This window comes from Xenopus laevis, chromosome 9_10L, assembly GCF_017654675.1.
Source record: "Xenopus laevis strain J_2021 chromosome 9_10L, Xenopus_laevis_v10.1, whole genome shotgun sequence".
In the NCBI taxonomy this organism is placed as follows: Eukaryota; Metazoa; Chordata; class Amphibia; order Anura; family Pipidae; genus Xenopus; species Xenopus laevis.
In genome coordinates, this window is record NC_054387.1 from 70,632,622 (window position 1) to 70,655,738 (window position 23,117).

Here is a 23,117-nt window from a genome sequence, read left to right on the forward strand (position 1 = left end):
ATGACCCTTCCATTCCCTGCTTGTTTGCATAGTATTAATCATATTACCAGTCAAAACAATTATTGCTCTGCTAAAAGGTTAGGGGGCACGAGCAGTAGTGAACTGCTTTGAATTCTCCAGCTCACTTCAGGGATCTCCTGATGTATTTTGAATCTCAGTCAATAGGAACCGATTGCCATAAAATTTACCATACTGGCACACTTTAGTTTGAGTGTCAGCGCTGGAGATTTTACAATCTGTGGCACTGGTGCTGAAACATGAGATGTCAACATGATCAAATCAATTTGGCAATTTGGATCAATATATGCTATATTAATAATAATAAACACAAATATACTTACCATGATCATTCATATCAGATAAGAATGGTAATTTCAGACTGGCCTCATCAAGGAACGACTGCAGCTCTGACTCAACTTTGCTCCTGAAATGTTTTTTCTTGTTATTAGCAAATTAAGGATTCAAACTACATACAGTCATATGCCAGATTCTGATACAGGGAATGATATAAGGTCAGAGTTGGAGAAGAGAGCTGTCCCCTGAGAATACAGTAAGGTTCCATCTGTTGCCAAACTGCAGCACTGAGCATCCCGATAACACCTTACATTATATCCATAATAAAGGACATGTAACTTTTAAAAGAAATTAATGTGCTCAAAATGCTATTCTAAGCTCTTTTGCAATTAAATTTTTTGGGTTTGAGGCCGGCCCGCACATCACTACAGCATAAACAGAACAGTGAACATCTATTCCATACCTCCCAACTTTCCCATTTTAGAGGGACAGTCCCTCTTAACAGCTCAACCCGCAGTCCTTCATTTGTACTGGTAAGACCCCTTTTTTTTTTGCACGGAACAGCCAGAAAAAGAAACAATGTTTCTAACTTAATTGGCAGAGAGCCCAGAACAGCTACCAGGTGCACTTGGAAACTTCTGTAACAATTTCAGATAAGAAAATAAGTAATTGTAACCAGGGCCGGAACCAGGGGTAGGCAGAGTAGACGGCTGCCTAGGGCACCATCATTGAGGGGCGCACCTTTAAGGGGATTTTTTTTAAATTTTTTCAAGTGCTTATTTAATCTGTTTCAGTAGTTATGTTCATCAGGTCTCTGATGAAGTGCAGTGACACGAAACGCGTCAGACCTCATGGTCTGATGTGTTGCCTGGGACTGTTTTGTATGATTTATTATAAAAATATAGTACTTTAAAATACAAAAAAAATGCCTAGATTTAATAATAAGCTTTTAGATGTTTATAATGTACAAAGCTAAATATGTTTTTACTAAATAAGAATAATTATAATTAACATTATAATAATGTTAATAAGAATTCATTGTGCATTAACTGTAAATTGTCAGGCTGTCCTTGTGACACTGGCTTTATTTATGCTCGTGCTGGGCCTGAATCCTCACTTCTTGTTTGTTGGCAAAATGTTGATGCTGTCTTGTGATCCTGGGTATCAAGTTCTTATGCCTGCCTTGCTCTATGTGTTATAATGTGTTTGTGGGGGGCGCTGACTGAAGCTCTTGCCTAGGGTACCTTGGCCTGGCCCCGATTGTAACAATATAAGAATACAGGTCCCTTGGGAAAAGTTAGACTCACAGCTTAAAGGGCAATTCAGCTTCATTGGCAAAACTGTAATAACTAAGAAAAAACACAGAAATGTGTTAAAACTTTCATAACCTGCCAAATTTTGTAAAATGAACATGGTAATTAGGGGGTGTGGCCACAAAAATGGCATGGTTTTTTTTTTTTTGCCAACAACCTTTTTGTCCCTCTTTTTATTTCCAAAATATTGGGAGGTATGCTATTCTCATGGGCTCAGTGTTCCAGAGCACTAGGGGGGGCACTGGATTCCAGCCAGTGGGTGTCAAGAAACAGGTAGGGCAAAAAAAAAAAAACGGTTTCTCTTGCTAGCGAAGACCTGCACCCAGTTTGGATAAGTTATGCAAAGTTTCTTTTTATATTGAGTGGGCTGCAGCTCCTCTGCACTTCCTGCTACTCTGACTGTAACTGTTCAGCTTGACAGAACAGCAGAAATGTGGCAATACTGTGTATGATCCATCCTAGATTATCCATCTAGCATGTAGTGCTTATTTTCCTAAGCAAACTGACTTTTCACAGGCTAAATACTAGAGACTAATAATACATAGAATTTGAGTATTGAGCATAAATAGTGAATGGAATGCTTATGCTGTGTGCTTGTTAAGTGCAATCCCTTTATTGAGCAGCAGATGACAGCTGCAAGCTCTTTGCTCTTCCCGGGAGATCTAGTTAGACGGATTGAGAGAGAGAGTGCAGCAGAGAGGAGACTTCTGGGAACATTAAGATTCACTTTTTAGCAGATCTGTCCTTTTCTGATTAACACCTTGAACAATTCTACAGCAAATAATAGAAACTGGCACTAGGGATTGCCAACAGTTACTTTTTATTGTTCTTAAATCTCCTTCACAGTAAATGTAACACTAGGCAACTGCACCAATCTAGTTACTGGGAGTAGGGAGCACTATGGATTACTTCTAGGGATTATAGTCTACTACTACTCATTTTAAGGCCCCACTGTCGAACACTATGCCAGTGGGTCACTGCCTCACTTCAAAGTATCTAAGAAAGTATGAAAAACTCAGCCTGCAGTCTTATACTATTATATAGTCACATAATTCATAAATTACTTCTATTATCCTTATATTTCATAGCACCGGCTGCATGACCTATACAACTTGGCCTGCAGCCTTGTGCTTTTATATGGTCACAGAACTCCTCAGTGACTTCTAATATGCTTATAATTTACAGTAGGGGTACATTATCCCTTATAATACATGAGTGATATTCAGAATTTTCTGTATAACTCAGCTTGCAGTCTTGTGCCTTTTTATGGTCACAGAACTCCTCTGTGACTTCTAATATTCTTATAATTTACTGTAGGGATTACATTTTCCCTTTTATGATACAGTACGGCAAATAGCCCATAAAATCTAACATTATATTTGTCACTCTGGTATCAGCTTGCAGGTGTTCTCTCTCACCACATGCTTCAGGATTTTGTGGCTTCTTTGCCATTGCACTGTTCTCACAGGATTTATCTATAAGTGTCCCTCAGAGATTTCTTGGGATAAGGTCACTTGAAAAATCAGGGACACTTCTATTAAAGAGCTGAGCGGCATTGATTGCAGTTTGACAGAAACAGTGCAGCCCTTCTACCTGTGTTTTCTAGAAATTGCCCTGATTTTTTACAAGATCTGGCAACCTATATACATAGGTGTGAATGAGGGCTATTCAGGGGTGTGGCCTCGCATACATTGTTTTTTCATTGTTTTTTCACCAGGGGGCCCAGGTGACCAGTAACCGAATAACTGGGGCTCCCAGGGGGAGGGCCGTGATAACTTAGTAGTATAGGTCCCCTTCATCACTAATGGCGGCCGTACAAGCCTGGACCTATTTGCTTTTGACTGTCAAATGGATGCTGGTAATTGGAGTTTCTAATTTAGGATGTACAGCTAAAACAGGCTCCACTGTAACACAAGATGGCTTTGTTTAGTAAAACTACATGCAAGACAAGCTCAATTATATATACTCTAATGAACATATTTATAAAGAAGAGATTTTAACTGCATACCCAATATACTGTATGCCCATGTGACATACGCAGTCAGTCTCCAACAAACATTAAGCAAAATATCTCCTATTACAAATAATTGGACCAAATAACCGAAACTGGAGAAATGAGACCGCCATAAAGCAACCAATGTATAATAATGAGTTTTCCCTTACCTACTCTCGGTCAGTCTCCTGTGCTCTCTCCACCACACCTGGCAATGCTGCTTTACTAGCATTTGGTCTTTAGTGATCTTAGCAGCATGCTGAGTTTTCATAATCTGCAAAAGAAGAAAATGTACATTTTAACGGTTTTCCTTCATAAAGAAACTGTCTGTTGGTTTAGCAACCAATGACAGAGGAAGTAAAGGTCCCCTAGAAAGATTCTAACCTCCATATGTAATAAAATGCACTAAGTTTGCCCGGGAGCAGTAACTCAAAACGGCTAATAAGAAGTTTGCTAAATGCTACTTGCTGATTGGTTGCTATGGGTTACTGCTCCTGGGCAAACGTAGTGCCTTTTATTACATAACACCATATTACTCGAGTTTTTGGGTTTCGCACCTTGAACGCGAAGGATCGGGTTTTTGCCATTAGAGTTTTTCCTTAAAGACTATACCCCCAAAACTATACCCCCAAAAAGAATACTTAAGCAACAGATAGTTTATATCAAATTGAATGACATATTAAAGAATCTTACCAAACTGGAATATATATTTACATAAATATTACCCTTTTACATCTCTTGCCTTGAACCACCATTTCGTGACTCTATCTGTGCTGCCTCAGAGAGCACCTGACCAGAAATACTACAACACTAACTGTAACAGGAAGAAGTGAGGAAGCAAAAGGCAGAACTCTGTCTGTTAATTGGCTCATGTGACCTTACATGTGGTTTGTATGTGTGCAAAGTGAATCGTACGATCTCAGGGGGCGGCCCTTATTTTTTAAAATGGCAATTTTCTATTTATGATTACCCAATAGCACATACTACTAAAAAAGTATATTATTATGATAATGGTTCATTTACATGAAGCAGGGTTTTACACATGAGCTGTTTTACTCAGTATCTTTTAATAGAGACCTACATTGTTTGGGGGGTATAGTTTTCCTTTAAATAAGATACCATTCGAGTTGCGGGTTCATTCGAGGTATAAAAAAATCTAACGTTCTACCTTTGATAAATAACCCCCTATATAAAAAGTTTTCAATGTTACATTTCAATGTAAATTACTCCTTTAAACCCATTTGCTAATGGGTCACCAGTGTATTACTAAACCACTTTGCCAGTGATATTGTTTGCAAATGGATGTGACTTGTCCATTTAGCTGAATGTCTTGGCATAGTCATGGCAGATGAGTGTAGAAAGTACAAAAGCTGAAGATTTTAAGGAGACTATGGCCCATATTGCCTGTTACAGCTTCTCATTTAGATCTATAGGAAACCTAGTCCTAGTTGTTACCCAATATCTGGCCTTTAGCCCTTGCCAGGAAAATATATGGGTATACAAGGAATCTGGCCCACACCTGGATAACCAAATTGTACTGATCCTAGGGATCAACCCAAAGGATCACCCTGATGGCATGCAATTGATTGGCTCTGTAGTTTTGGATTACCAATGTTGCTAGTTTAGCACTGCTGCTTTGCCCCAATGGGTCCTTAGTTTGATTCCAACCTGGGGAGAATCTGCAAGGAGTTTGTCTGATCTTTCCGTGTTTGCATGGGTTTTCTTCCCAAAGCTAAAAACATAGGCAGGTTAATTGGCTTCTGATGAAATTACCCTTGTGTGTGTTGAATCAAAGTGAATAAATATGATAGGGACCTGAGGCTGTAAGTTCCACTGGGGGATAGATGTGAATGATGAGCAATATCTGTAAAAGGCTGCTCAAACAGTGCTATATAAAGCATAATAATAAAAATAGGGTTGAACAGGCTTGCCAGGAGTACCAGAGTATCTCCCGGTGGATAAAGGCCCTAGTGTTCCTTAGTTTTGTATAATATGAATTAACATTTATCACTATCTACATCTACAGTATATGTCGTAAAAGCTAGGTCTTGAATTTCAAGTTTTCTGGTGAACTTTAGGAAGCCCAGTCCAACACTGAATAAAAATTACACAGCATTCATGTATTACAAACAAGGCAGGCTACACTCAGCACATGAAGAGTGGCAGTGAAAGAGTTATTACAAAGCAGATATGCAAGGTGTGTGTTAAGCTTAATTTAGCTTGCAGTGCTGCCAGCCATACAATGGACACAATGGGTCTTTTCTTCATGTTGGCTGTTATTATGTTTAGGCTTTTTGCTTAAAGCCACTTTCAGAGGCAGGGAGTGCAGAACAAACATTCTCCAATAAAACCCCAGTCTGGGCCTTTCTTCAGTGCTGCCACAAATTTGAAAATAGGCAACCAAATGCAGTAACCAAACTTAAAATAATATAAAAACTGACAACCAGTGCATATAAAGTACAGTACTATTTCTTTTTAAGAAAAATGATGTAGTTAACTGCCACAGTCACTTGCCCTTATCGTGATGCTCATATGCTGTACTTGATTTATTGAAGCAATTCAAACACCAGTAGCAAACAAGGGTACAATCCCTGAGCATGAGTGCAAAAATTCACCTGTAACCTGGGGTATGTATATAAGGGCAATTCACTATGAATGTAAATAAACAGTAACATCAAAAAAATTAGTTTTTTAAAAGTAATAAAAATATAAGGCAGTGTTGCCCTGCTGTGTTGGCTTCAGAAACACTACTATTGTTTATATAAATAAGCTGCTGTGTAGCCATGGGGCAACCATACGAAGGAGAAAAAGCTCAGTTTACACAGCATATAGCAGATAAGCTCTGTAGAACATAATGTTGTTATCGGTTATCCACTATTTAACACTATTTAACCTATGCCATATAGCCACTTTCTCAATGTACCTGAACTGAAACAACTGCTGTAAGTTGACACAGACTATGTCACTAAGTCACTATTTCTCCTCAAAAAGCATTAGTGCTGGCAAACACTTTGTACTTTGTCATTGGGAACCAGGAGATCTGAGTGTAGTCATTTGTGGTTCCCAGTAACTATCCAGCATGGTATCTCTAGGGAGGGTATGTAAAGTTTTGAAGTCATTCTCGACCACAATTCCGGCTGTTAGTAGGTTCCCAGCTAGAACAGTTCTGGGGCCCCAAAAAGGCATTCCTGAAGACCAGGACTAGTTGGGCTCTCCTGTTTCAGAACCTGGGCTCTCCTGAGTCAGAGTTGTGCCAGCAGTCATATTTCCTGATTCCTGCCTAACTAGTACATTATACAGGGTTGATGCCATCACTAGCAATAGAACAGCTAGCAGGGGTACGAGCAGTAGGATTGCATACTGGCTGTGTGCATGATATACTTAGTGCCACCCAGTACTCAAACCCATGGCCCTCACATTTACGGCCCCAGTCTGCCTAGTTAGGCCCCTTATCAAGCCTCATCTCTTCCTCCTTTACACCTCCATCCCATGTCCTCCTGGCCAAATCTTAATATGTCATCATTTACTTGCTATACCATTACCATTTTCAAAACTTTTATTTGAAAAGATAGCAACCCTGCAGAGGGTTCAGAAAAAAAAAAACGCCACAATGCCATAAAATAGAGCTTAATATCCTTCGCTCTTTTGAAATTCTTATGCTTTCTGATATTTTTAGAGTTATCTGTATTTCTACTCTCTTATGATGGCAGAGCAAGGGCTGTGGTCAAGGCTTAACAGCAAATGGTTTTACATGCCACGGGTGTGACCAGAAATCACCCATATTTGGTTGATGGGAGGTTGACATCTCAGAAAATATTGACTAAAGTTGCTTGTGGAGACACTGTGGGTAGTTAACTATACAATAACTATATTAAAGATGGAAAACAAAGGATTATATCTCATAATATAAAAGACATGTCAGTGCATAGGATACAGAACAGAAAAACAAACTATCAGATCTAAGGGAAAATGTACCTAAAATACCATTTATTGCTGGTGTCCCAGTTTGCCTTATTTAGTTGATTGATTTGCCATTAGGAATTCTCTGTGTCTGCATATAAAGGTTACATTGCTGGTAGTAAAGGGTCTGTATTTACTTTGGCAGGTGTGAGGGGAGCAATTATTTTTCAGTTTGGTGGAATGAAAGACTATCAAGAAGACAGCTACAAAGCAGAAAACATCTAGATGGACAAAAGCAGAAAACTGTCTAGGTTTAATAATGCAGTAAGTGACCACCATAGAAGATACAATTATAATGTCACTAGCCTTTGGTAGTCCTCTCGGCTCTTAGCTGTCAATTAAAAATAAGAAAGGTTACATACCTGGCTGGGGTCTATCTAAGTGCGCAAACATTTTGTTGTAAACATGTTTTCCCATGACTCATAATAGGTCATGTACTTATTCTACATTTGCTTCTTTTGTACCAATCATAGTAATGCTATATGAAGTGATAGCAATCTCTGTTACGCACATTCCCTTATTAAATTAAATAGCAGAAGGGCTATTGGTCTGTGTAGAAATTGTTTTTGAGATGCTTAAGTAAAAGTGACAGGGAAATGATGTTTAATGCAATGAGCACTGCATCATCTTCACTGGAGATCTGTCCTGTTCCTTATCATAAATCTGCATAATTAAATACACATCTATACAAAATAGTTTTTCAGCAAAGCAGGTGTTTTACAAAAAATGATTGTGTAATCCTGATTGCAAGGAAGCTTTAAAAGAGATTGGTTAGCATTTAACAATTTTTACATTTTACAAGTCTCAAAACAAATGAATATCTGTGTGCTCTTCTAAGTACATCTGCAATGTATCTGCAATTTTCTTTCTAGTTATCAAGATACAGGGACATGCTCGGGACCTCAGGTTTTCCATATAATGGATTTTTCCATAATTTGGATCTTTATACCCTACGTCTACTAGAAAATCATTTTAACATTAAATAAACCCAATAGGCTGGTTTGGCTTCCAATCAGGATTAATTATAGTTACATAGTTAAATTGGGTTGAAAAAAGACAAAGTCCATCAAGTTCAACCCCTCCAAATGAAAACCCATCATCCATACACACACCCCTCCCTACTTTTAATTAAAATTCTATATACCCATACCTATACTAACTATAGAGTTTAGTATCACAATAGCCTTGGATATTATGTCTGTCCAAAAAATCATCCAAGCCATTCTTAAAGGCATTAACTGAATCAGCCATCACAACATCACCCGGCAGTGCATTCCACAACCTCACTGTCCTGACTGTGAAGAACCCTCTACGTTGCTTCAAATGAAAGTTCTTTTCTTCTAGTCTAAAGGGGTGGCCTCTGGTACGGTGATCCACTTTATGGGTAAAAAGGTCCCCTGCCATTTGTCTATAATGTCCTCTAATGTACTTGTAAAGTGTAATCATGTCCCCTCGCAAGCGCCTTTTTTCCAGAGAAAACAACCCCAACCTTAACAGTCTACCCTCATAATTTAAGTCTTCCGTCCCTCTAACCAATTTAGTTGCACGTCTCTGCACTCTCTCCAGCTCATTTATATCCCTCTTAAGGACTGGAGTCCAAAACTGAACTGCATACTCCAGATGAGGCCTCACCAAGGACCTATAAAGAGGCATAATTATGTTTTCATCCCTTGAGTTAATGCCCTTTTTTATGCAAGACAGAACTTTATTTGCTTTAGTAGTCACAGAATGACACTGCCCAGAATTAGACAACGTGTTATCTACAAAGACCCCTAGATCCTTTTCATTTAAGGAAACTCCCAACACACTGCCATTTAGTGTATAACTTGCATTTATATTATTTTTGCCAAAGTGCATAACCTTGCATTTATCAACGTTGAACCTCATTTTCCAGTTTGCTGCCCAGTTTTCCAGTTTAGACAGATCACTTTGCAAAGTGGCAGCATCCTGCATGGAACCTATAGTTCTGCACAATTTAGTATCATCTGCAAAAATAGAAACAGTACTTTCAATGCCCACCTCCAGGTCATTAATAAACAAGTTGAAAAGCAAGGGACCTAGTACAGAGCCCTGCGGTACTCCACTAACAACACTGGTCCAATTAGAAAATGTTCCATTTACCACCACTCTTTGTAGTCTATCTTTTAGCCAGTTCTCTATCCAGGTACAAATACTATGTTCCAGGCCAACATTCCTTAATTTAACCAGTAACCTTTTGTGTGGCACTGTATCAAATGCTTTAGCAAAGTCTAAGTAAATCACATCCACTGCCATCCCAGAATCGAGGTCTCTACTTACATTCTCGTAAAAAGAAATTAAGTTAGTCTGGCAAGATCTATTACGCATAAAACCATGCTGGCACAAAATCATAGTATTATGATTTGCTATGAAGTCCAGTATCTTATCCTTTATTAACCCTTCGAAAAGCTTTCCTAATACTGACGTCAGACTAACTGGCCTATAGTTTTGAGGCTGAGAACGGGATCCTTTTTTGAATAGAGGCACCAAATTAGCAATTCGCCAGTCTCTCGGCACAATGCCAGATCTCAATGAATCCTGAAAAATTAAGTAAAGAGGTTTGGCAATCACAGAGCTAAGCTCGCTAATTACCCTGGGATGAATACCATCTGGCCCTGGACCTTTGTTAATCTTAACATGTTCAAGTCTCTTTTGAATTTCTTCATGTGTGAACCATGCATCATTAGTTGTATTACTAGAATTGGGAGTGTTAAGAAGGAAACCTTCACTTACTGGTTCTTCATTTGTGTACACAGATGAAAAATACGAGTTCAGAATCTGCGCTTTTATTTTGTTTTCATCAACCAGCTGACCCCCCTCTGATAGTAAGGGTCCCACCCCTTCCTGCTTCATTTTTTTACTATTGACATATTTAAAAAATAATTTTGGATTTTTTTTACTGCTTGCTGCAATATCCTTTTCTATAGCAATTTTAGCTTGCCTTATAGCTTCTTTGCATGATTTATTGGCCTCCTTGTACCTTATAAATGTTTCGGCTGTACCAGCTAACTTGAAAGCCTTAAAAGCACGTCTTTTCTTACCCACCTCAACACCAACGCTTCTATTGAACCAAAAAGGTTTTGCTTTGCAACGACGTTCCTTGCTTACAAGTGGAATATACTGACAAGTATATTTATTAAGCAGCATTTTAAAGACTTCCCATTTTTGTTCTGTGTTTAACCCTGTGAAAAGCATTTCCCACTTAATATGTTGCAGAGATGCCCTTATACTGTCAAAGTTTGCACGTCTGAAATTTAGTGTTTTAGTTACTCCCTTATAGAATTGCTTCTGCAACAGAATCTCAAAGGAGACCATGTTATGATCACTATTCCCTAAATGCTCACCCACACAAATGTTAGAGATGAGTTCAGTATTGTTAGTTATTACAAGGTCCAAAAGAGAGTTATTCCTAGTAGGTTCTTGAACGAGCTGGAATAAAAAGTTGTCATTCAGCATATTTACAAACCTACTAGCTTAGTTTAGATCAAGTACAGGGTACTGTTTTATAATTACAGAGATAAAAATGTAAATCATTTTAAACATTTTAGATTATTTGGATAAAATGGAGTCTATGGGATATGGCCATCACATAATTCTGAGCTTTCTGGATATCTTAGTTTAGATCAAGTACAGGGTACTGTTTTATAATTACAGAGATAAAAATGTAAATCATTTTAAACATTTTAGATTATTTGGATAAAATGGAGTCTATGGGATATGGCCATCACATAATTCTGAGCTTTCTGGATAACGGATGCCATACCTGTATTAGAAGTTTTAAAATGTCTAAATAATGAATTTGAAATATCACAATTCCTTTTCAAATAAAATCCTGTTGAAATGTTGCTCTGCTTAGAAAATGAAGTTAATGAGTCGAAAATAGTCATCCGATGTTTCTCTAGTCAGTTCAAACAGATTAACATCACATATTTTCAGTCGATTGTAGCCAGTCGACTCAAATGACCAGCAGGTGGCAATGCTGTTTCAATTCCATTATATTAGCCATTTAAAAAACTGATCATATCTTGAAAACTAGCAAAAAAATATGTAAATTGAAAGAGTTTACATTAATTAAGGGTTTACATTTCCTTCCTATACAAGGAAGCCTAAGCTGGTTCAGTTAGCCAATTCCCTGATATTAGGAGAGGGAAGCAGTCTACCTAACAGATTTACTTTTTGTGGCTCCACACAAAACAATGGCTTGACAAGTGCTACATTTCATATTTTCACATAAGGATCATTTCCCTCTAAATTATAATAAGCATCTGTATTTTAAAAAAAAGTCAGACATGTACGTCACATTTACAAGAGTTCACAAAAAGGATCATTCAAAAGAACTGTAACAAAATCCTTATAGTATATTTTGTGAAAGGTACACAATATATGCTAAAAAAAGTAGAAGTATAAACTATGAAGCATAATATAAAGTTACCACTCTGTCTGTCAACAGCCACCCCCTCTAATATCCGATAGGCATGGTTAAAAAATTCTTTCAGGCCCCATAAATATTCCAAGTTTTATTTCCCTGCTGAACTCTGTTTCCAGATCCAGTACAAATTAAATTAAACATCCCACAAGCAATAAAACACATAGCTGCCAAGCATCCCTGACTGACTCTTTGTCCCAGAAGTGCCTGTTATTAAAGCAACTGCCTAGAAGTATATCTTTGTTTTTGCAAGTGAAAGTCAGTTTTTGTCGCCTGTTGTCATTCTGTACCAAAGTTATTGAAAAAGGGGGTGCTTAGTACTCAATCACATTGTTACCATCATGTTTGGTGACATTTATGTCTCCTCAAAGCAGAACGTTCATGTGATGAAAAGGAATATTGACAAATTGTCCCCAAGAATTAAAAGTTCCTCCATTTGGTCAAAATGTGTTCTACCGCGTTGTATATTATTTTCATTTCACTCTCTGTACTGCAGATTCAAGCTGTAACTTGGTATATACAGCTCTCGTGCTTATCTTGGCATTTTAATGAACCTCTTCTTTCATTTGTATTAATGCAGCTATAAGAGAGAATGTGGTTACTTATAACAAACAATAGCACAATCTGGACAGGGTTTATGAGCATAATTTTGCTGTCATTGGCCACATATCTCTTTAGTGTGGCCATTTCCTTTAATCATTCCAGCCATAGAGTGCAATTACAGGCCACGCAGCCCAAGTGATACACGCTTGCAGTATTTATGTGCATAGGAAATGATGGCTAATATAATTTAGGTACCCTGTCCTTTGCTTCCCTGCCTTGTTTGTAGTTCACATACCCTGACTTTGAATTGACCTGGATAGGTTCTACAGATTTGTATCTATCATTTCCGGCACTCAATTAGCACTTAAATTATTAGCAACAAAATAACCTTGCAAAGGGTCATCTAATTGCCAGGAGGCTACTACTGTAATGAAAAGGTATGAATCTCAAGGTTTCTTGTGGCAGAAAGAAAATATTTTTATGAACATGACTTACCATAGATTTTTTAAAGCAATATAGGCAAGCATCACTTTTCTCTCTGATCCATGGTACTTAAAGAGACACTGACACTGGAAATTGAACCTTTTTTTACATCTACCATAAAATTGACTTTGCATGCTTCTTATAATTTTACCTTTAAGTATTTGCCCAATGCTTCTACATTACCTATCTGGCTCCCTGTGATCACCTATGAGGGGGCTGCCATATTTATGCAGCAGGAGTCTGTTAGTATTAGAGACTTTAACTGACAGGCTGAGATGGGACAGTCAGGTTGGCAAAACAGTCAGGTTTAGGAACTTCAACTAACAATTACTTACAAAAACAAATCAGCAATGACCTATAGGTAACTTTTAATGTACATTCATATTTTAAAAAGTAGTTTTTTAGGGTCAGTATCAAATGACTAATGCTCGCATTGAAGAGTGAGTACCACATTTCACTGCTGATATCGCAGGAAAGCTTATTGTGATTGGTAGAAGTGAATGACGCTGGTACTGCCATGGCCATTGCCAGCAATGAAAGAATATGGGCACCCTAGCATTGCCCTTATGAGTTTAAAGTTGGGCTGCTTATTATTATTATTCTCAAGCTATTGCCCGTTATTACTTCATTAGTAAAGTAAAAGCTTTCAGGAATTAAACAATAGATATATAGGGCAGTATTGTCCCTACCAGTCATTGCTTGGGCCTTCATTAGAAATATTTATTATAGTTCCCTATGTCTTCGCATCCACTGCCGCTAGCCATATAAGAGGATCGCCAATAAAGGTGTAATTTTTATTCTAGTGCAGGGAACCCCAACCTTTTTTTACCAATGAGCCACGTTCAAAATGTAAAAAAAGGTTGAGGAGCAACACAAGCCTGAAAAATGTTCCTAGAGTTCCAATTATGGGCTGTGATTGACTACTGGTGGCCTCTATGTGGACTAGCAGCATGCAGGAGGTTCTGTTTGCAGTACACCTGGTTTTTATGCAACCAAAACTTGCCCCCCAAAATAAGCACCTGTTTTGATGCCACTGAGAGCAACATCCAAGGGGTTGGTGAGTAATATGTTGATCACGGTTCACGAGTCACAGTTTGTGAACTGATCATCATCTGACCAGTCAAACGTAGTATAATTTGGCCATCTATACATGTTGAAAAATTGAACTACCATCTTAACCTTTCTGTTACCAGCTAACAGTTTTAGAAACAATGGATTCTTATAACTACTGATAAGAGCATGTGATGGAATAATTAGCATTTTCAAACAGATAACAAGTACTCAGTGCTGAACAATATCTATTTGAAGTTATAACCTGATTATGTTAATTGTAATTATTGCCTGTGGACTGAGAATTTCTATTTTTGCATTGAGTTGGAATTAGCATAATGCCATTCCCGGGTACAAAAATTAATGCTGTCCATCCTGGTCGCTTTTAATAGACCAGCATATGCAGAAATGGAAGATATCATAATAAAGTAAAACCCGATTTTAAGTCTGCTGATTTTGTGCTTTATGCAAAATGTAAAATAAAGGTTCTACTGTATATACACTTCCTAAGCTTTCGGGCTAAGTTGGCAGTTTATTAGCCTGTGTATTGGGTCTAGGGTCCAAAATCAACCAGATATCTATTGGGCAGGTTTATAAATTGCATCGGGCTAAGGACTGGATTGGTTTATAGATGTGGTCCTCTCACCAACGGGATTTATAAACCAGAACAATTGATATCTGGCTGATTTTCAGTCAAATATTGGCCGTACAGGCCCATAGGTGGGCCCTATACATGGGCTAATATGCTGCTGACTCATTCTGGAAGTCAGATTTTATTGGCCCATGTGTGGCAACCTAATTTGGGCCAAGGGGTACTTTCCACAAATCTAAGCCTGGCTGTAGTATGTATCCTTCAGTTGACTGATACTGCATTTCACACATACACACACACACACAACTCAGACTGCAGACTTTCAGCTTTAATTCAGAGGGTTGAACAAAAACATTGCATAAAAATGTGAGAAACTAAAGACTTTTTTTTTTAACACAATCACTTCATTTCAGGGGCTCAAAAGCAATAGGACAAATGACTCAAAGGCTATTTCATGGACAGGTGTGGGCAATTCCTTTGTTATATCATTATCAATGAAGCAGATAAAATGCAGGTGAAACAAGCCTTCCTTAAGCTGCAAAAACTGAAAAAACCCATCAGAGAATTTGCTACAATATTCGGAGTGACAAAATCTACAGTTTGGTACATCCCGAGAAAGAAAGAAAGCACTGGTGAACTCAGCAACACAAAAAGACCTGGACATCCATGGAAGACAACAGTGGTAGATGATCGCAGAATCATTTCCATGGTGAAGAAAAAACCCCTTCACAAAAGCCAAACAAGTGAACAACACTCTCCAGGAGGTAGGTGTATCGACATCCAAGTCTACCATAAAGAAAAGCCTATGATTAAGGGATCTTATCCCGAAACGCGTTAGGTCTCTTCTGTCCAGCAACCTGCTACAATAAATCCAGCCCATAAGTGCCGTCTATGTCAAGTTTGTCATACCATAAAGAGAAGACTGCATGAAAGTAAATTCAGAGGGTGCACTACTAAGTGCAAGCCACTCATAAGCCTCAAGAATAGAAAGGCTAGATTGGACTTTGTTAAAAAAACATCTAAAAAAAAGCCAGCACAGTTCTGGAAAAACATTCTTTGGACAGATGAAACCAAGATCAACCTCTACCAGAATGATGGAAAGAAAAAAGTATGGAGAAGGCATGGAACAGCTCATGATCCAAAGCATACCACATATCTATAAAACATGGAGGAGGCAGTGTGATGGCTTGGGCGTACGTGGCTTCCAGTGGCACTGGAACACTAGTGTTTATCCAAGATATGACACAGGACAGAAGCAGCTGAATTAATTTTGTGGTGTTCAGAGACATTCTGCTCAAATCCAGCCAAATTCAGTCAAATTGATTGGAAGGCGTTTCATAATACAAATGGACAATGACCCAAACCATACAGCCAAAGCAACCGAGGAGTTTATGAAAGCAAAGAAGTGCAATATTCTTGAATGGCCAAGTCAGTCACCTGATCTGAACCCAATTGAGCATGCATTTCACTTGACCAAGACCAAACTGCGGACAGAAAGGCCCACAAACAAACAGCAAGTGAAAGCAGCTGCAGTAAAGGCCTGGCAGAGCATTAAAAAGGAGGAAACCCAGAATCTGGTGATGTCCATGAGTTCAAGACTTCAGGCTGTCATTGTCAGCAAACGGTTTTAAAACAAGTATTAGAATGAACATTTTATTTTCAGTTTTTTAATTTGTCCAATTACTTTTGAGCCCCTGAAATGAAGTGATTGTGTTAAAAAAAAAGGCTTTAGTTCCTCACATTTTCTTTTTATTCAACCCACTTAATTAAAGCTGAAAGTCTGCAGTTCAACTGCATCTGTGTTGTTTCATTTAAAATTCATTGTGGTAATGTACAGAACCAAAATTAGAAAAAAAGTTGTCTCTGTCCAAATATTTATGGACCTTACTGTATAAGTAGAGTCAGTTATGAGTTTATTGCCCACATCATAACCCTTTATTGGTGGCATATAACATCCCATATTACAGACTATGTTTACTCATTTTTGTTAAAAGGTTTATCAGAACAAAATTGCTTATCAGATCTAAATGGTTGTTTTTATAGAAAAGGTGATTTATTGTAAATAGCCCAAACAGTTCACACTAAAGTGCCCAAAATTGTCTTCCATGATATTAGGGATCATTTATGTCTGAAGACACAGTGGACAACTTGTGCTTTTGACGCAGAGAGTTGTGTCTAAAACAACTTCATTAAAGGTATTTGCATCTGTATCATTGTGTACAGAAAGTAGAAGTTTTGAAGCACGTCACTGTGTGAACCCGGAGCTCCCATCAACTCCTGGGTTTCCTCAGCACTCTACATTAATCACTGCGGCACAGTTGTGCCTAAAGAATTGGGCACAGACATCACTTGCATACTGGAAATGATTACAGGCAGACTTATAAAATTTAAGTGCATCAATATTGTGTTAGATTTGATGCCCGCATTCTGCATGTAATGACTTAAAAATTCTGGGAAGGAACTGTGCATTGTGGGACAAAAAACATAGCAAACAGTTCACTGCGTAAGGGTAGTGAAAGGGCCCTAATAACTTTAAAGTGCTAGTTAAAGCTTGTCATGTGGTTCTTTACTGAAAGCATGTCCTGCCACCTGAAATCACCCTGTCTACTGTCCCTTTTGACAGATCTGTATGATAAATGGAAGCAATGCAAAATTATGAGCTAGAAAACACTGGAAATGCAAACTGCTTTTACATGTATCTTCGTATTATAATTCACAAACTGCATTCGGAATTAAATGAACTTCATTTAGAGCGGTCCTTATTGTCAAGCCACATGATTCATTAAACATTTTCAGAGATTTATTAAAAGGCAAGGTAGCCGGAAAATGTGCTATTGTTGCACTGAACACTAAGATTCTTTTAACACTACTCCTAATTTCACTGTGTCAGATCCATTTTTCAATAACCCACAGCAGTGTGAAAATAGGCTCTCAGCTTCATAAAGAGCACTTTGCAGGGGGTGATGTGCCAGTCATTTCATGTTAATGCATTGTTAACCGGAAAAAGGCACAGGGCAGTGTATTACACTTATCTAGATGCCTCACCAATCAACCCCTGAATACATGAATGTAGTTTCTGTGGTTGTGGGTGCATGTATCTAAATATATATACAGTGTCGTACAAAGGTATTCAGACCCATGAGCAATTCTCTTATTTTACTGAATAACAAATCACAGCCTGAAATGTTTTTCTTTATGTTTTTAGTACTGAAACTCAAAATATTAAATATTTTTGAAAAAGTAAAAGGAAACATTCTGTTGCATGAACATTCTTTCCATACTTATATGCAATCCAGTTTAATATTCGGAGGTGCTACTTTTTAAGCAATAACATTTTCTTGGGGTAAGTATGTACCAACTTTGCTCAGTTTGGTAATGATTTTGGACTGTTCTTCTATCTAGGTTGATCTGCACCATGTTGTGCGGAGATCAGGGTGTTTAATGGGAAACTGTTAGAAACTGATCTTGATGTTTCTTTTTTTTTTCAATAATCTTTGAGTTTTTTGTTATTTGTTTTCTACATGTATTACATATTGTCACAGATAGGTCAATCAGCCGATTATCCATTTTAGATGTAAATTACCACATTATTGAATGTATTGCCTTTTTATAACACCAACAAAATAAAAGAAAAATAAACCTTAATAAAGAACTTACATAAAGAACATACATAAAAAAAATGAAAGAAGAAAAAAAAAGGAACAATAAAACTCTACATATATTTGTTACATTGCATGTTTACTTGGCTCGTGTCTCCAAAGGGATCCATTTATGCCAACACTTGGCCTATATTGACTTTTAAAGCTATCAATGAGGTTGCCCACCAGGATCCTATACATCATGCATGGGGACCACATTTTTTGGAAAAAGTTCTGTTTATCCTTAAGTATATAGGTTAGCTTCTCCATCACCATTATATTATCCACCCTAACTTTCACCATATTAAATTCTAATGTGGGGGGTACGCCACGATTTAGCGATGACTTGCTTGGAGGCACTAAATATTATCATGATTATCTTAAATTGTAAATTGGTGAAGTTCGCAATTGGTATTAAACATTATCATTGTGTATGTACGAATCCATATCCATTTCACTGTAGGACAATCCCATCAAATATGGCTCATTGTGCCCAAAGTGTTACAGCCTCTGAAGCAGTTTGGCGAGTGACCAGGGAACCATATGGCTAATCTTACTGGGACCATGTACCACCTTAATAAAACCTTAAAAAAGATCTCTTGGATGAGGGCATTGATAGAACAACTAGTTGGTTGTTGTAAAATATTCTCCCATATTTCCTTAGTTTGTGGGTTAGCCAACTCTCAATGTCAGATCAAATCCCTGTAGAGTACTGAAACACTTTTGGGCCTTGAGACTTAGAGATACATATGTGTTCAAATTGGGTTAAACATGGCACCTCTGTCTGTCCTGTTCAAGAGGGAAGACACATAATGATGAATTTGAGCTAGGCTGAGCATTTCCTCTGGGGGAATATGGAGTTTTTCTTTCAGAACTGTGGCCAACGGCAATGACCCAGATTTGGTCAAATCCCAAATTCTGCCCAGGCCAGCTCAGTACCACCAGGTTAATGTATCTGTCTTCCCTGGAGGGAAGGCAGGATTTAGGGTCCAACCTAGTAATGGGGCATGAAGAGATTTTAGAGTGTAATATCTATTGTTAGGGCTTGTTTTGGGCTTTGGGTCTTAATGTTTTAGCAATCCATAACAAGTTAGAAATTGAGCATTCAGTCAGCTCTGCTCCGTCCAGTGGGTTTTAGTGTGATATGTCATTTAGCCATATGGCTTAACTGGGCTGCTATAAAATATTTCTTAAAGTCAGAAACCCACAGTCCTCCTTTAGTGTTGTGCCAGGTCATATATTTCTTGGCTATTTGAGGTTTAACTCTATTCCAGATAAATTCACAGCATATTTTATTTAAGGACTGGAAAAATTCTGGCTTGGGAGTCAATGGTAAAGCGGATAGGTAATAGATAACTTTTGGTAATATTACCGATATTACCATCTTAACTGCTTGAATTCTACCTGTTCATGAGACCAGGGGATCTTTCCAATGGGAGAGGGTCTGGCGTATTTTTTGTAACAGATCTGGATAATTAAAGGGGTTGTTCACCTTCCAAATGCTTTTTTCCAATTCAGTTCCAAAACAGTGAACCTGGGAACTGATGTGCTTATGCCTTGCAAGAACCACCTTGGCGTCCCAATATTATGGGGAAAGGTGAGTGGTGTCTTGGATTGTGGGGAGCCATTCCTTACGGCTGGAATGGTGTCGCTGTTATTACCAATTTTAAATCAAATCATATCAGTTCCACCACAAAAAGAGTGTAATATCATCTTTTTGGGTCGATCCAGTGGACCAAATTGGGTTGCAGAGATCTAGGTGGAGAGCTTGATTGCTGGGTATAAGTTGTATGTGTACCATTAAATTATCATGTCCATTAACCTGATATATCAGATCGTCCATTTTTGCTTCCAACGTATCAGTGAGTTGGCCTAATTCTTTAATCTCAGCCATAACTTGCGTACCGTATATACTCAAGTATAAGCCGAGTTTTTCAGCACCCAAAATGTGCTGAAAAAGTCTACTCCGGCTTATACTCGAGTCAGCAAGTTATGGGCAACGCTACATTCGGTATATGTTAACTCATGCACGGTGGCTATTACAGCACCCTTTTCGGAACCCTCAATGTGACCTTACACAGGCTACAATAAGTAACGCCACAGTATAGGAAGGGAGCGCTAACACAGCCTCCCTTCTTTCCTCTATTGGTCCCAGACATTGGCAACATTCTTCAGCGCGTGTTTCACTTAGTGGCGTGAAGAATGAAGCGCCCCGCATCTGACATCACAATGCAAGGGCCAAATGCAGTAACGCTACTTAGCGTGCGGCGCGTGTCTGACGTCATCGAGAGATAGACGTGCATCACAGTGAATGGAATAAGACGTACAGAGCTGGGAACAATTCTAAAGGCTCACAATAGTCTCAGAACTTTCTGCGACGGCAGTTTTTTAATAGTGCACAACAGGAGACAAGGTACCTTTGTCCACAGCACAGCTATAAAGAGGAAAAGGGATCTCATCATGCAGAGGTCAGATCACTTATATAGCAAGTATATAGTATAGGCTTATACTCGAGACAATACAGTTCCCAGTTTTCCTAGGAAAAATTAGGTACCTCGGCTTATACTCGGTCGGCTTATACTCGAGTATATACAGTAGTTATAGATTTGCCCGTGGCTGCAAGCTCTGTCTGAAGCAACAATTTGATCTTGCTCAACAATACTGCGTCCAGTGAGTACCCCTTTGCCAGGCTATGAAAATCCTGTGAGATTGCTGTGAAGGCGAGGAGGGAGCCTGCTCGGTCATATCGCCTGGGCCCGAGTCCTCTGCCATCTTGGGTTCAGGAGGCTGGGATCCACTTGAGAGAAAAAGCTTTTGGGCGTACTCTGACCTCCTTTCCATTGCCTTTGAGAAGCCTTGGACATCCCTGAGTCTATCCTGGCAGCATTGGGCGAGTTTGTGATGGTGTGGTGGAATTATAATGTGAAACCACCCAGACGGTCTGTCCTCTCTGAGCTCACACATGTGCCCCTGATCTTAATGTTTCTTGAACCACTCTTCTGTTACTTTGGTCTTATGTTACTTTTGGGACATTATTGTGCTGAAAGATGACCAGTTCAAGTTTTTATTATTCTATATATAATTTCCCTTCCCACTGGTATGAACACATATTATTCAAGCAATGACACATGGAATGAGAGCTACAAAACATCCCTAATTTCTTTCCCACCAGCAGAAAAGTACATTGCTGGTGGAAAGACTTGTTTACAGTTTCCGAAATAGCTGGAAGCTGCTTCATAAGACAACTTCAGGCTACTTTGTGCCGCATACGTCTTTCCACTGGCAATTTATAGAACTGCTGGCCTGCTGGTGGGAAGGAAATTAGAGACGTTCTGTTCACAGTAGCCCAGGTTTATCACAGGCAACCAAATGTCCCATGTGTCATGGTCCTAAAAAGTGCGTGAAAAAGATAGTTTCTGCTCGCATAGTCTACAGTAAATCTGAAGAAACTTTGGGTGCAGTTTTTACCACCCTGAATTTTCGACTGGGAATACCGGCACAAATGTGTGCCTAATTATATTGCTGCATTGTAACCACACCATTTACCCCCCTATATTACACCTATTAGATGGGTAAAGGTGGACAAAATAGCATCACACAAAAGACATTTTACGTTGGAATCATTCACTCTGCCATATTTCCCAAGATGGACTTTAATGGACTCTTAATGTCAAGTGTACTTGCTAAATGATCGCTAGCACAGCAGGCAGAAATATTCCACTTTGCGCTTCAGCTTTGTCCAGCTTTATTTTTCTCTTTAGCATTAAATCCTTAATTGGCATAGAATGCACTTAAAAGAGAAATGATTCTCGCATTCTTTTCTATAATTCTTTATAATTGCACACAGCTGGTCACAGTCTTTAATGGCACGGCACTGCGTTTCTATAATACACTGGGTCGGTTGCATAACATTCTATATTTATTGTACTGTGCTCGCTCTCTATATCCATGTTATAATACAGATCAATTATAACTACTACACTACTGCAATTAACAGATAAAATTATTAGCCAAGATTAGCCATACTAGGTAAAATTTTGTTCCATTTGGCTGATAGAATCTACTTGACACTGGGGCATTTGTACTACTGCTTGGCAATTTGAGTGGTAACAATGGTTACTGTTAACCTAAAGCCAATTGTCTAACAGTTGCCCAAAAGGGTGGATCAATGATTCATGAATTAAAAGGTCTGATCTTGAGCTAATGCGAGGAGTCCTACATGAGGTATTAATGCTGATTACAAATATTAATTTTCATAAAGTTTTAAAATGAGAAAAAAGTATTTTTAGATGCAACTGTGTGCGTGCACTTGACAAACACAAAATGCATTTTTAAACTAAGAATTTATGCAAAGTATTTTTATTACACAACGTTAATATTGACCCTGCAAAAATAATTATGTGAACGCCAAACGTTTTGTAATAACAAAATGGATTATTTGAACACATAAATCATTTTATGGTCACAATATTAATCATGTAAAGACAAAATTGTTGTGGAACCAAATTTTCCCAGCACAGAGTTAATTTTGTGAACACAAAAACTTTAGTTTCTAGAGGTTTTTGTTTTCCAAAATTTATTTTATATATGATACCAAGAATTTTTTTTTTTTTATTCACAGAATGCATTTTTGCTGACAAAGTTCATTTTGTGCATAGAAATGTATATTGTATTCATGGAATTAATTTTCAAATCACAAAATATATTAGAGCTGGTGCTGATTGTAAACGGCAAAATATTGGCACAATTTGGATTTTTCAGATACGATGTGTATTCTAGCATTTCTAGTCTATCTATGCCAGTTGCA

General features: G+C 38.2%; 1 protein-coding gene across 4 annotated transcripts in view; it reads right to left on the bottom strand.

Moving 5' to 3' along the window:
- The window catches only part of ccdc148.L (coiled-coil domain containing 148 L homeolog), an 88,195-nt gene that overhangs the window by 31,115 nt on the left and 33,963 nt on the right, over positions 1–23,117 (bottom strand). For 3 of the 4 annotated variants that reach the window (XM_018235799.2, XM_018235798.2, XM_018235800.2), the window contains 2 exons: positions 3,771–3,874; positions 342–424 (listed from right to left, as the gene is read on the bottom strand). In XM_018235799.2, coding sequence (XP_018091288.1) covers positions 342–424; positions 3,771–3,874 — 187 coding nt within the window. Of the gene's footprint in view, positions 1–341; positions 425–3,770; positions 3,875–23,117 lie in introns of those variants that run through there. The other variant, XM_041577512.1, reaches the window with a different exon arrangement.